The 14,938-nt window shown below is 49.2% G+C and overlaps 1 protein-coding gene across 1 annotated transcript in view; it reads left to right on the top strand.

Annotated features, from left to right (window-relative positions):
• MROH7 (maestro heat like repeat family member 7) overlaps nucleotides 1-14,938 on the top strand; it is an 85,872-nt gene that overhangs the window by 51,222 nt on the left and 19,712 nt on the right. Inside the window, 9 exon segments of the mRNA XM_037816648.1 lie at nucleotides 110-205; nucleotides 709-813; nucleotides 1,024-1,159; nucleotides 3,409-3,521; nucleotides 3,843-4,019; nucleotides 4,501-4,655; nucleotides 7,090-7,228; nucleotides 11,374-11,419; nucleotides 11,422-11,560. Of these exon segments, the coding sequence (XP_037672576.1) occupies nucleotides 110-205; nucleotides 709-813; nucleotides 1,024-1,159; nucleotides 3,409-3,521; nucleotides 3,843-4,019; nucleotides 4,501-4,655; nucleotides 7,090-7,228; nucleotides 11,374-11,419; nucleotides 11,422-11,560 (1,106 nt within the window).

Raw genomic sequence — 14,938 nt, 5'->3', positions numbered from 1 at the left:
GCTCTCCTGGGTCCAAGTAGCCCCTCCTCCCTGACTGACCCCAGGGGTGGCCCGGGGCCGGGGTCTGCCCCAGAGGCTCCCTAGTGACTTGGCCCCCTCCTTCCCATAGACACTTTACCACCAGACCCTGGATGCCCTGCAGACACTGCTCAACGCCCTCTTTGTTGAGGACCCCACTCCTGCTGGGCTGAAGAGCATCTTGGAGGTGCCGAGGAGTAGTGGGGGGAGAGATGAGGGGAATTGGCTCAGGAGCAGTGGGGGGCTGAACCGAGGTAGGAGGGACTTGACTTCAGGATGTCGTCTTGTGCCAGTGTTCTGCCTCTCTGTTCCTCTTACAGGCCCTATCCTTGCCCTGTGCCCCTTCACTCTCTCCCCATCCTCTACCCTTCTGCTATAGCCATTTCTATTTCCTCACTCTCTCCATTCTTGTTCCTGATTCTCTATTCTGTCTTCATGACCCCCATCTCCTCTTATTTCTCTCTTCATTGACCCCTTTATCCTCTTTTGTCTATCAGCCCTATTCTTAGCATCTGGGTCTGATTCTTCCCTAAGACCCAAGTAGAAGAGGGCTGTGGAAGGATGAGCCTCCCCAGTCCTCATGCCCTCCCTGGAAACTTACTCCTGACTGGTGAAGACTGGCCTGCACATCCTGGGCAGTAGGAACTGGCATCTGGCATGCTGCTCTGAGTCCTCCCCTTGTCCCCACAGCCCCTGGGACCCTGGATGAACTCTGGGAAGGCTCATGAGCGAGCACGGGCTGTGAACAGCAATGTCTCCTTGTTGAACCACACACTTCTGACCCTGCCCTTTTTTGTGAGTGGCCCCTGAGAGGGGTGGGCACCCCTAGGGAGAATCTTCCCAGCTCTGAGGGAGACTGCTCATATGTCCAGGGACTCCCAGGTGGTTCTTACCATCCTCATAGGGCTCTGCTCTCCGGGCCGGACCATTCAGCACTGTTCACCATTTACTATATAGCATTATTGAACCTATATGACTTAATCTCTAAGATTGTGACACAAACAGATGTCCTCGGGGTTCCCAACACTGGGGCTTCTTCTGGGGAGGCTCATCCTTCGCATCGGGGATCCTGATGAGGAGATTGGCCGGGAAGCTCTAGATGGCATCACCATCCTTTACACCATCCTGGAGCTCCAAAAGCGTAAGTCATGTTGGAGAGCCTCTGAAGCAAGGCTTCAACAGAAGCTCAGCTGTGGAATTAGGGACAAGGCAGGCTGGGGCCTTGGCAACAAGGCACTGGTAGGATATGGGGGCGGGGACAAGAATGGGATCAGATTAGGTCTGGGGAAACTGCTGTGAAGCCTTAGGACCCACAGAGCCAGGGGACAGAGGCTAGAAACAAACTTGTTTTGGTTCAAGCAACTGCTCTTTTTCCTGAGCCTATCCTAATTCTTCCAAGCTTAATTTGTGACTCTCACCTTCACATTCCCAAGACATTGTGCACACACAGACATGATAGCCCTAAGGGTGTGTTTCTCCACTGGACTATTACCTCATTAAGGGCAGGATAGGGCTATGTCTTATTTACCACTGTATTCCCAAGGCCTATCCCTGAGACTGGTATGTGGCAGGCACTTGGTAAATATTGATGAATATTTATGAATGAAAAATGAAGAAAGAACTGGTCTTAGAATCTGGAGTGGGTAAAACCTGTAGTTGGGAGAACATCCCTAGATTTGGCTTCAGGGAGCTGGTGATATATATATATCCAGATATAATTGCTAAAGAAAAAAACAAAACAAAACAAAACAAAGCAGAACAGGGGGATCAAGGTTGCCACGTGATAGGAGAGTTACAGTTTAAAAGAGGCACTGCACATAACACCAGAAAGGTAAAAATGAAAAAGATAGACAATATCACATGCTGACAAGGACATGGAGCAACTGGAACTCTCATACACTGCTAGTGGGAAAGTAATTGATTTCCTATTATGGAAAAGTGTTCAGCAGTGTTTTAGTTTCCCTGCTGTGATCACAAATACCACAAAATGGTTTGGCTTAAATAATGGGAACTTACTGGCTCACAGTTTTTAGGCTAGGAGAAATCCAAAATCGAGGCATCGATTCCCGAAGATGGTGGCATTCTGGGGCTGGCTGACAGTGATTGTTGATCCTTGACTTTTCTGTCACATGGCAATGCACATGGTGGCCTCTCCCAGCTTCTCTTCCAAGTTCTGTTGACTTCCAGCTTCTAGGGGCTCCACGTGGCTTCCATCTGACTTTCACTGTGCTTATAAAGGACTCCAGTAATCTAGATTAAAACCCAACCTGATTTAGTTGTGCCATACCTTAACTGAAGTAACATCTTGAAGAGATCTTATTTATAGTGGGTCTACACCCACCAGAAGCCAGACCAAGACCAAGAACATGTCAGAATGGGAGTACACAGTTCAATCCTCCACAGGCAGTGTCTCCTGAAGCTGACCATCTGCTGCCTTAGACTGCCAGGGCTGTCATGACAAACACTATACAGTGGGTTGACTTGAACAATAGGGATTTATTGTCTCACGGTTTTGAAGGCTAGAAGTTCATCAAGGTCCTGGCAGGGCTCACTTTCTTCCAGGGTCTGTGGTGTTCTGGTGTGGGCTTGGCACCATCCTTGGAGTCCACTGACTTGCATTTCTGCCTCTGGCGCGTGCCATCTCAGTCTCCTCTCTGGCTTCTGGCTTCTGCTTCTGACTGACTGTATCCAAATTTCCTCTCTTTTTAAGGCCTCCAGTCATATGGCCACACCTTAACTAACAATAAAAGGTCCTACTTACAAATGGGTTCACACCCACAGAAATGCAGATTAAGATTTGAACATGTCTTTTATGGGGTGTATGATTCAATCCCCAACTTTTGCCTACCCTATGACCCAGCAATTCCATTCCCAGGTATACACCTAACAAGAGTGTACATGTGGTCACCAAAAGACGTGTACCAGAATGTTTGTGGTAGCACTATGCATAGTAGCCGGAAACAACCCAAATGTCCATCAAAAGTGCATACCATGGAAAATCATGCAGCACTGAGCATGAATGAAGTAATGCTCCGTGCAACAGCGTGGGTGTTTCACCCAGTGTGGAGTGAAAGGAGACAGACACAAAGGATAACATATCGTATGAGTCCATTTGTATAAAATTCAAAAGCGAGCAATCTAATCTATGGGTTTTGAAGTCAGGACAGTGGTTACCTGGGACAGGGTAGAGGGAAAATCGGAAGGAAGGCAGGAGAGGGCTTCTGGGGTACTGATCAGGTTCGCTTTCTTGATCTGGGTGCTGGCAATATGGGTATGTTCACTTTTCAAGGTGGTTACTTATGACTAGTGCACTTCCTAACATTTATGTTTCATAAAAATAAAAAAAAAATAGGGTGGTCAGACCTCCCTGAGAAGGTTCTCTTCTTGCAGGAGCCAGAGATAAGGAGGAGACCAACAAGAAGGAGCTCTATGAGAGCAACAAGCGTTTCCTGGGGCCCTACAACCCTGTCAGCCCGTGCCAGAACATCCTGCGAGTGATTGCGGTGACTGCCTGCTGTCTCTCAGCCCGCGGTCCTTCCAGGGGACAGGGGGACATAGGGGCAGCACCACCCCCACCCCAAGTGCCTCCTACTCACCATCCATCTGAACTCATCACCTCCTCTTTCCATCCTGAGTGCTCCTCCTCCTCTGGTCTGTGCCACAGTGTATGAACCATGACGTTGCTGTCCCAATGCCTGTCACCTGTGCTGGGGACAGGGACTGTGTAGTTTTGCTGCCTTCCCACCCCTGCCACTGATTCACTGAGTCTGGCTGTGGTACCAGGTGTGTACATGTGTGTTAGTATTTCCGTGCCTTTGTTTCAGGAATTTGGAGACTTCCTGGGGCCCCAGCAGGTAAAGGACCTGCTGCTGGCAGCCCTGGAAGGGCTGAAGGATGGCTCAGAGGCTCGGGGCAAGGACTCGGGGGAGATGATGCAGCTGGCCTCAGAAGTCACGCTCAGCTCGGTGCTGGAGTGGTACCGGCACAGGGCACTGGAGGTGGTAAGGGCCCCTGGGGCAGGGGGCTGGCCTGTCAGCTGGCGCTTGGGAAATCCCCATGGGGCCTGCTCAGTTGTGCCTGACCATGGGTGGGTGTGGGGGCTGGAAACCTTCCAAGCACTGGGGCAGGGTGGGTGGTGGTGGTGTGACCGAGTTCTGGAACTCCCAGTCTGCAGGTTCTTTCTTGCTTCAAGACAACTCAAACAGATGGGTTGGGGGGTCAGGAGGAGAGGAGGGCAGCAAAGACAAACAGGCTTGCCCAGGGAAGGAGCAGGTGCTCTGCTCGCCTCTTTCCCCATTTCTCTCCTGTGCTCTCTCCTCTCCCCTCCCCTTCTCATCCTCTCCCCTGTCACTCTCCCCTGTCACCCTCCTCCCCTTCCTATCTTCCCCTGCTGAGCCCCTTCCCCATCCCTCCCTTGGCTGCTCCCTTCCCAACCATCTGCCTCCCGCTTGCTCACGGCTGCCTGCCCCGGCTGTGCCCCAGATCCCAGAAATCATGCAGGGCATCTATGTGCAGCTGAGCCACATCCGGGAGCCGCGGGCCCGCGAGGTGGCCCTGCTGCCTGTCTCCCTCCTGGCCAGCTCCTTCATGACCGAGGTGGTGGTGGCCCTGCTCATGTGTCCCCTCCCGCTGGACAGGTACCAAGTGGGGCATCCCAGCCACTGGGTCCCAGAGGGTTGAAGCAGTCCCCACCCCGGGCTGGGAACCCCCCTTCTGCTCCCTGGGAAGCCCCTTGCTCTCCCCAACGGCCCCCATCCATGATCTGTGGTGCTGGCGACAACCACTAAACACTTCACAAGCACTGCTGGATGCTCAGTACAGTGTGCAATTCTCACAACCACCCCATTCTTCACAGGAGGATACTGTGCCTAGGAAACCCCAGGTACCCAGGAGCAACAAGAGCTGGACCTAAACTCAGGGCTGACTGACTCTGAGCCCAGAGCTGTTTAATGATGCATTAGAAAGGAGGCCTGAGTGTTGGTCCAGACTTTACCTCCAGCTGCTGTGTGGTCTTAGGTAGCATGCTTGCCCTCTCTGGGCTGCAGTTTTCTCTCATAGATAAAAGGAGGAAGTAATCCCTGCATTCTCTCTCTGTCTTTCACACACACACACACACACCCAGGGATGGATGTGACAAATAACACAGTCAGCTGTGCTGAGGGCCAGCCCAGGCCTGGGCTGTATGGGGAGATGCTCCATGCGCACTGCCTTCGGATCTGATAGCAGAGGGGGCCATGGCCAGACAGTGAGCTCATGGGCCTCAGAAGCCCAGGAAATGTAGCCACACCTCTGAATGAATAAAATGAGGCAATGTATGATCCACATTTAAAATGATTGTTTGAGAGTAAAGAGGGCTGTGCTTCTAATAAGGAGAGCTGTTGTTATTCATAGAAACTAAGAACTAGAGGGGGCCATGGCCAGACAGTGAGCTCATGGGCCTCAGAAGCCCAGGAAATGTAGCCACACCTCTGAATGAATAAAATGAGGCAATGTATGATCCACATTTAAAATGATTGTTTGAGAGTAAAGAGGGCTGTGCTTCTAATAAGGAGAGCTGTTGTTATTCATAGAAACTAAGAACTAAGGAGGGTGAGAGCCAGGCTGACACATCCCAGTCCTCCCTTCTGGAAGAATTTAACCCTTTCTGGCTGTGCTGCCAGAGGATTTCTTCTTGGATCCAACTAAATGTTCCCGACTTGCAAGATCACCATTGGCCACACTTGACATCAGAGGCACTCAGGACAGAGGACAGAGCGGTGTCAGGGGCTCCTCTTTGCAGAAGTCCTTGCAGCAAACCATGCAGCAGTCCAGATGGGGCTGTGACTGGGGTGAGGCAAGCTAGGCCCCCCGGGGTACAAAATTTAAGGAGTCCCTCACTCTCAGTGCTGAGGCTGCACTTGCAGGAGCCTGAAAGTGAGGGCCTCCTTAAATTTTGCACCCTAGGTGCCTCACTTATCTCACCCTGAGATTAGGAGTTGGTCTCTTGGGCCTCCCAGGTGAAAGGTCAGGTGCGAGGGAACGAGACTCATTGGGTGCATGTGGGAGCTGCCCTGGCTTCAGTGGCTCAGGCCTCAAGGGGGCCAAAGTCTCTTACAATAAATAAGTCCACAGGTTTCGCTTCCAGAGTGCCGACAGGGACAAGCCCAGTTATAAGAGTCACTGCACCCAGGGAAGCTTAATGCTCTAGTGTCCCCAACTGGTTCTTATAGTTAATTTATAGTTCTTCCTAGCCCAGATGCAATTTCCCAGTCAGGTCATTTTTACCGTAAGCAATGTTGCCTAGCAACATAGTTGACATACTATCTTTATCAGGTTTCCAGGGGAACAGAGCTAGAAAGTTAATGGAAGGTTCAGATGCTCATGCAGAAGGGGAAAAGGTTTTTGTTAACCCTTTCCCACACTGGTCACAGGGACTCTCGACTCCCAGGATAGGACTGCCTGGCAAGGATGCTTTTTCCTGCCTTCTAAGTGGCAGGAGCTGACACTCCCTGATGTTATGCGACAAGTGTGACATCCAGGCCCCATAGCCTTTGACTGCCTTGATTCTTGCTCCTTGGTATGGAGGAAAAAGCACAGGCTTTGGAGACAGTAGACCTGGTCAAATCGTGACTCTGCTGCTCATTAGCTGCCTAGTCTTGGATGAGTGTTTTCGACTCTCTCAGCCTCAATTCCGCATCTGTAAAATGGGAATAACAACCTCTGCCTTGGGGGTCATTGCCAGAATTCAATGACCTTGAATATCTTGAATATCTGTTCACATTTGTCTCCCCAGAGATTTGGCCTTATGCCTGGCCCACAGCAGATGCTCTATAAGTATTTGCTGAAGTAATACGTTGTATGTAAAACGCTTGGCATGATTCCTGGGAAATAAGGTTTTCAATGATTGTTTCTCCCCACTTCTTGGGGGGCGTTTTCTGGGCCATTCCTTGCTGGTGTGCCCACGGAGGCCATTTCAGTGGCATTTTCCTTCCTCCCCCCTTGCTCACCCCCCACCCCCACCCAAATCACTTGGAAGCAGGGTGGGCCCCGCTGCCCCGGCTACCACTAACCATCCCACCCCTGGTATCTCAGCAATGGAGCAGAGATGTGGAGGCAGCTGATTCTGCGCAAGCCCAGCTGCGATGTCCGAGACCTCCTGGACCTGCTCCTGATGAGTCTCAAGGAGAAGCCCGTCACTAAGAAGGGCCAGGCCTCCATTGTGCCCCTAGCAGTGAGCAACGTCCCTGCCCACCTCCATCACCGCCCCTTCCAGTCCTTCCTCCCTCCTCCTCTCCCTCAGCCGGCTGAGCTCGGCACACCCGGCTTCTACCATCCACCTCTGCCAGTTACTGGCTATGTGGCCTCAGGCAAGGCTCTGTCTCTGGGCTGTTGTTTCTGATCTACTGGATGGTAATGGGAGTGCTGCTTAGGGTGACAGCAGCAGCTGGGGGAGGTGGGAATAGAATGTCTTTGGAGTCGCAGCCTGGAGTCTGTGTCCTGCCTTGGCAACATTACTAGACTGTGACCTGGGCAAGTCACTCCACCTCTCTGAGGCTCAGTTTCTGCATCTGTAAATGGAAATAATCACATCTGCTTCATAGGAGGATTGTGAAGATTAAATGAGACAATTCATTCATTCATTTAGGCAACACCAAGGGTTTAAGCGCTTCTTGCTGCTAGGCTCAAAGCCCGGCCCTGGGAACACAGAGGGAAGAGGACACTGAGGAACTGTCTGATGAGGGAGGCCAGAGCCTGGAAGACAGCAGGGGCCCAAGGAAAATGGGTTGGAGAGATGGAGCTCTGTCTGCCTCCATCACCACCACCCTGGTCTAAGCCAGCTGGACAATATCCTGTTCCTCACTCATCTCCCTGCTTCCACGCCTGCCCCTCCAACCTGTCCTGTAGACAGAAATTCTTTGAGAAATGTACATTTGCTCTTCTCACTCCCTTTATGCTTCTTCCCATTTTCCTGGGAGAATGGGAAGGCCCTGATCCCCGGAACCCCTGGCCTTGAACCCCTGAACCCCGGCTGTTCTCCCCACACTCCCCTTGTCCTTGGTCTGCTCCTGTCTCACTGGTCTTTGTCAGAACCCCTTTTCTGCCACACTCCTTCCTGCCCCAGGACCTTTGCACATGCTGTTCCCTCTGCCTAGAAGGCCCTCCACCTAATCAACTCCTACTCATCCTTCAGATCTCAACCCAAGCATCACCTCCTCAGGGAAGCCCCCCTCAATGTCTCTGACCAGGTCAAACTTGCATGGTGTCCTTTCCCATGGCACACAGTTCAGCTTGGATGTCTTTACCCCAGTTGCAATGTGACACCCATTTGATTCATCTGTGAGCTGCATGAGGACAATGCCTGTGCCTGTTTTGCTTACCATGAAATCCCCAATGCCTCTGGCACTTACTAGGCACCCAAAACATTTTTGTTGGGCTGATTGATTTCTTCAATAAATATTTTTTGAGCCCCTACTATGTGTCAGCAATGCTCATAGGTGCCGGGGATTCAGTAGAGAGTAAGACATTCTGGTGGGAGGAAGCAAATAAATATATAGTGGACAGGGGAGGAGGGGGGATATTATCCCTTCTACAGAGGAGGGTATTGCTGCTCAGAGACAGCCCATGTCTCATCCAAGTTCACAAAGCTAGAGTGGTGGTGCCAAGACTAACCCAGATCTCTGGCCTCCAGACACCCTGCTTCCCCACCAGATCTCTCTGCCTCTCTCCCCCAGCACGCAGTTCTGTGACTAAGGCCACAGCACTCCTTCCTTCCTTGATTTGGGGACTCATCCATTCCTCCTTCAATCAGCATGCATTAGTGCATTTACAAGTTAAAGCAGTCTTTTAAAATGCTTTTTATTTTGAAATGCTTTCAAAGTTACAGGACAGCTACAAAAATACTGCAAATCCCATATAGAGAACATCACATACCCCTATTCCCCCAGATATTCTGATCCATCAATTTTAACATTTGTCACATTTGCTGTATCATTCTACCTATCAATCTACGAATCTATCTATCCATGCATCCCTCTATCTATCCAACTCTGTCCGTCCATCCATCCATCCAGCCATCCATCCATCCATCCACCCACTCATCTGTCTATCCACCTGTCTGTCTATCTATCTAATCTCTCCATTTTCTAAACTCTCGAGTGTACATTGTATTCCTGTTGCTCCTTGAACACTTAATGCTGCCATGTACTTTTTGTAAGAACAAGGATATTCACCTATTATGTAACACCTAAGTGTGGTTATCAAGTTCAAGAAATTTAACATTAATATAAAGCTTATAGTCAATATTCCAATTTTTTCTTATATCCCAATAAAGTCCTTTGGAGCCTTTTCTCCTCCCTTGTTAGATACTGCCCTGGATCACATATTGCATTTAATTGTCATTGTCTCTTAAGTTGCTCTTTTTTTTTTTTAAATTGTGGGAATGTATACAACATAAACTTCCCTGTCTTAGTCACTCCCAAGCACACCATTCAGGGGATGAATCTCACTCACAGAGCTGTGGTACCCTCACCACCTTCTGCAAAAACCTTAACAAAACCCTCCTCCCCTTATGCATTAACTTCACATTCCCCCTCCTTTCTGCCTCTGATAAACTGTATTCTATTTTGTCTTTATGAGTTTGCATAGTCTCCAATATTTTCTTTGTAGTTACCATGGGGCTTAAATTTAACATCCTAAATCTACAACAATCTCATTTGCTTTGATACCAACTTAACTTCAAAAGTATACACAAACTATGTTCCTATAACCCCTCTACCCCCCACCTTTATGTAGTTCTTGTCACAGATTATGTATTTATACATTGAGCCCCAAACCACTGAGTTATCATTACATTTTATGCATTTGCCCTTTAGATCCTATAGAAGATAAAAAGAGGAGTTACAAGCCCAAAATACAATAGTACTGGCATTTATATTTACATGTCATTACCCTTACTAGAGCTCTTCATGTCTTCGTGCAAGTTCAATCTATTGTCTGTTGTCCTTTTCTTTCAACCTTCAGAATTCTCTTTTGCATCTCTTGTAGGGCTGGTCTAGTGGTGACAAACTCCCTCAGCTTTTGTTTATCTTGAAATGTCTTAATTTCCCCCTCATGTTTGAAAGACACGTTTTTGGGATATAGAATTCTTGGGCAGCAATTTTTTGGTTTCAGCACTTTAAATATGTCATCCCACTGCCTTCTTGCCTCCATGGTTCTGATGAAGAATTGGCATTTAATCTTATTGAAGCTTTCTTGTACATGACATGTTGCTTCTTTCTTGTGGCATTTAGAATTCTCTCTTTATCTTTGGCATTTGACAGTTTCAGTATATGTCACAGTGTTGGTCTATTTGGGTTTATCCTGTTTGGAGTTTGTTGAACCTCTTGGATGTATATATTCATTCATGTTTCTTGAACAACAAGTATAGTTCAAGCATGGATACAATCTAGACTGATTTTTTTTTAATCTGTTGTAATTGATAAACAGTCTGAGCAAGATGGAGCCAAGAGCAGGGCCCTGTGTCACACCACTAGAGACTTTACACTACAGCCTGCGCTCTTTAGATACAGTCAGAAACTTCGGCTTTACCTGTGAAAAGTGCAAGGGTTTTGAGTGCAAGAGGCCTGTCCTAGCTCTGCCACTGCCTCATTGCATAACCTTGGGCAATTGCTTCCCCCCTCTAGCCTTGGGATTTATATCTGTGAAATAGTAATCATTCCTGCCTTGTTTTTCTTACCTAAATGTTGAGAACCGTGAGCTAGTGGGCGTGAAAGGGCTTCCTAAGCTGTAAAGTACCCATAACTGGTATTTGTTGTTTCCATGCAGCCTGCATTATATCCCTTATTTCCAAGTAACACGCCAGGGATTTTTTCACTTCACAGGTAGGTGCTTTTCCCAGGGCTGGCTGCCTGGGGTGCTGGCGGCACAGCTCTTGACCATCCGTCTATAAAGCATGCTCCCCTGACCCTCTCATTTAATCTCCACACCTGTGCAGTGACTGGAAGCAGATGTGACTCCACTTTACACTGGAGGAAACGTGGGCCTAGAGTGGGGCCAGGGAATGGCGGAGCCAGGAGCATCAGGTCTGGTGACCTCCCACACCTGCCTCTTTGACTTACAGTAGGTGGGAAGGGATCCCTCTGCCATGGTTTTTCCAGGGTCACATAAACGTCAAAACCCTGCACCAAAGCCAAGAGAGGGGCTCTTGTTATTGTTCCAGGGTAGGACCCACTCAGCGGGCCAGGGGACTGGGGGACAGCTCTGCACTTTCCCAGGCTGGGCCAGAGGGGAGCAAATACCAGAGAGGCAGCCCAGACCCCAGCCAGGAGTGCGGGAAAATGGGCCAGCACATCCCACCAGCCTCCCCTCCGCCCCCAGTCAGCCAGTGGCCTCTGCGAGCTCCTGTCCGTCAACAGCTGCGTGGGCCGCGGCGCATCTACCCCCAGCTGCTCCTGGCCCTGCTCATTCAGGTCCATTACCACATTGGCCTCAACCTGCCTGGCCGCGTGGCTGCCTGCAAGGACTCCAAGAAGGACGCACAGCCCCCCGTCTTCGTACCTGTCCGGTATGCCTTACCTGACTCGCTTTACCCCACCGTCTCCAGCAGTGGGGGTGGCCCGTGGCAGGGCTTCTTCCAAAAGTCTTTAGGTCAATCAACCAACAGAAATTAGCTTTGGGACTAGAAGAGAAAACAGAAGCACTTTTATTAGAACCAATTATTAATTCAACAGCTGTTTTTGAGCAGCTGCTGTGTGTTTCAGATGCTATGCTTTGTGCTTGACTTCAGGAAAGCACCGGATTCCCTCCCCCCAGGCACTCACCACTTGATTTTTCTTCCCTTCTTCCCTAGAGACTGTGTTTGTATGAATTTGTTTCTAAAGCCCAACCATTTCATTTCTCTCATTATTAGTTTGAATAGGTAATATGCACATGGGTAAAGAATTCAAAAGACGTAAACAGTGAGTCTTCTTTCCTGCCCTTACCCTGATTATCTTCCCCAAAGACAACCAGATTCTCTAACAGTCTTCCAGAAGATTGCTAGGCATGTATAAACACGTGGTTATACTTTCAATTTTTACCCCATTGGCAGCATACCTTACACACAGTTACACATTTTTGTTTTTATCATATACTATATCTTGGGGATTATTATATAAAGAGCTGCCTCATTATTTTTAACAGCTGCAAAGTATTCCTACGTTTAGAATTCTAATGCACCATAATTTATTTAATCAAGCGCCTCCTGATTAGGTAGTTTCCAGCCCTTTGCAATTACAAATGATGCTGCAGTGAATTTGCTTGTTTATATGTCTTTATGCACACGTTTGATTGTATGTAGAGGATGGATTCCTGAAAGTAGCACGGGGGCAGCAAAGGGTGTCTGTATTTAAATATTTTGGTGAAACAGGACTACACGGTGGAAAAAGTTCTTGACTGTTGAGTGATGAGGGTAAAGTGGAACACCCCCCAAAGTTCTCAACTTGTCAAATTGTTCCTGTAAAGTGCACTGCCCCCAGCAGTGTATGAGAGTGTCTACTTCCCCAAACCCTTGCCAACACAACATATTATAAAACATTTTTATCTTTGCCAATCTGAGAGAAGAAAAACTGGTATTTCACTGTAGTTTTAGTTTACATTTCTCTTATATGAGTGAGGTTGAGCATCTTTTAATAGGTTTAAATGCCATTTGTGTTTCCTTTTCTATGAACAACCTGTTCTTGTCTTTTGTCCACTTTTTTGGTGGTGATTTTTCTTATTAATTTGTAGAGCTCTTTAAATATTCAGGAAATTAACTCTCTGTCGTTTGTATTCTAGTTCGTCACTTAAATTGTACCTGTTTTATGGTCTTTTGTCATCCAGAAATTTAAAATTGTATGTAGTTGAGTTGATCAGTCTTTTCTTTTTTGACCTTTATTGTGTGTTTGCTCAGAAAGGTGCATTTTGAGAAGCAGAGGGCAGCAGTTGTCAGCAGGGCTTGGATTCGAATCCTGGCTCGATCACTTAGTGCTTTGTACTTGGAGTAATAATGCAACCTCTTGGTGGCTTGGTCTCCTTGCCTGTGAAATGGAGAAACAAGTCCTACCCCATAGGTGTGTTGCAAGGACCGGACAGGATCACATCACGCATGACACCCTGTGCTGATGCTGTGGCACCAGTTCTGAGTCCCTCGTGCTGGTGGGTGTTGCTCTGAGAGCATCACCCAGGACACAGGAAGCCGGTGCGCTCTAGGGGAAACAAAGCAAGAGGGGGTGGAGGAGATGCCAAGGAGGAGGAGGAAGAGGAATCTAGTGGGAAAAGCTCTCGACTGTTGAGTTATGAACGGCAGGACCTCCCGTGTGCAGGCTTCACTCAGCCCAGGACCACACCAGGGAGCTAGAAGAGAGCCCAGGGCCCCGACCTTCCTGCTGTGTCATGGAAAGCAATGTGGGAGACAGAAAACACAGAGGTGGACAAGGACCCCACTGAAGGGCGTCCTAAGAGCCACGAGGCTGGGCCTGGGCGAGGTGGGTGGGCTGGTGCCTCCCTGGCATCTGTGATTGTGTATTTATTTGGAGAAAGGGTCTGTGCAGGTGTCATTAAATGAAGGATCTCAAGATGATATCACCCTGGATAACTGGTGGGCCCGAAATCCAACGATGAGTGTCCTTCTTGGAAGATGGGAAACACACACAGAGGCACAGAGGACAAAGGCGACAGGAGTACAGAGGCAGAGGTGGGAATTATGTTGCCCCAAGCCAAGGAACACCCAGAGTCACCGGAAGCTGGAAGACGTAGCAGGAGAGAGCACAGCCCTGAGGACACCTTGAGTTTGGACTTCTAGCCTCAGAACTGCTTGAGAACACGTTTCTGTTGCTTGAAGCCACCCGGATTGTGGGGCTTAGCCGTGGCAACCCAAGGAAACCAAGACCCTGGAGTCTGGAACCCTACTGGGCTGTTGGTGCTATAGGCCCAGAGGAGGCTGACCCGTGACACAGGCCGTCCTGTCCTTCTGGGAGGAGAGGCGGGCGAGGGCGCGGAGTGCGAGATTCACTGCAGGCACCAAGCCCTGGCACGTCGACCTGGGTTTGAAGGGGAGAGGGCAGTCCTCCCGGACTTGACACCACAGACATGACCCGGGAGGCTGTCCTGTGACGAGCCAGGCCAGGTCCTGTGCCCCACAGCTGCCATGGGCTTCAAAGCAGCTCCAAGGTGGGTCGTTGACCCCCATCCCAGTGGAGTGAAAGGAAATGAGTGTTTCATTCAACCCTCCCTTCACTTTGTTGAGAAGAGCCAAGAGCTCCCCAGGAAGCTGAAACTTGGCAGAATTTTAATTTTGGGGGGAGTCAAAAGACCTGCTGTGCCACCCCCAGCCTTCTTCCCAACAGTGTCAACTCTGCATTCTTTACCGAATAGCACCAGCATTGGTTTTGGCTGTTACAGGTATATTGTTGTGTGTGTGGAGGGGGACGGGAGTGGGGAGGAAATGAGATGGGTAGGGTCATTTTTGGAGAAATTTGGAACCTGGTTGAGGACATGGTGAAGCAGTGGGGAGGACAGACTGTGAATGATGCAGTTCTGTGTTCAGAAGCTTTTGCCTGGATATACAATCTTCACTGGCTGCACAAAAGAGGACTGAGAGAGGCTGCATAAAAGCTGTGAATGTCTGAGACTTATACATCAAGCCATTCGCTTCTGAGCCCCTGAGCTCAACACTGTCCCCCAAACCAGTTAGAGGATGACCAAAACTGCCCCTGGAGGTGGGGACACTTGGGAGAGATGCACAGTTGGCTTGTTCTGTCCTAGTTAGAGCCTCTAATTCTTGAAGAGAATATCCTTCCTTTTCCAAATGAAAATGTCTAAATCTCAGCCTAGCCATCTGGCCAGGGCTTGGACTTCCAGGGAAGAGGGAAAAGTGTGGAGATGGGAGAGCTGGAGAGGAGCAGCCCAAGACCTTAGGGTGGCC

This window comes from Choloepus didactylus, chromosome 2, assembly GCF_015220235.1.
Source record: "Choloepus didactylus isolate mChoDid1 chromosome 2, mChoDid1.pri, whole genome shotgun sequence".
Lineage (NCBI taxonomy): Eukaryota > Metazoa > Chordata > Mammalia > Pilosa > Megalonychidae > Choloepus > Choloepus didactylus.
The sequence above is the reverse complement of the archived record's forward strand: the minus strand, read 5'-3'. Positions and strand labels throughout refer to the sequence as shown.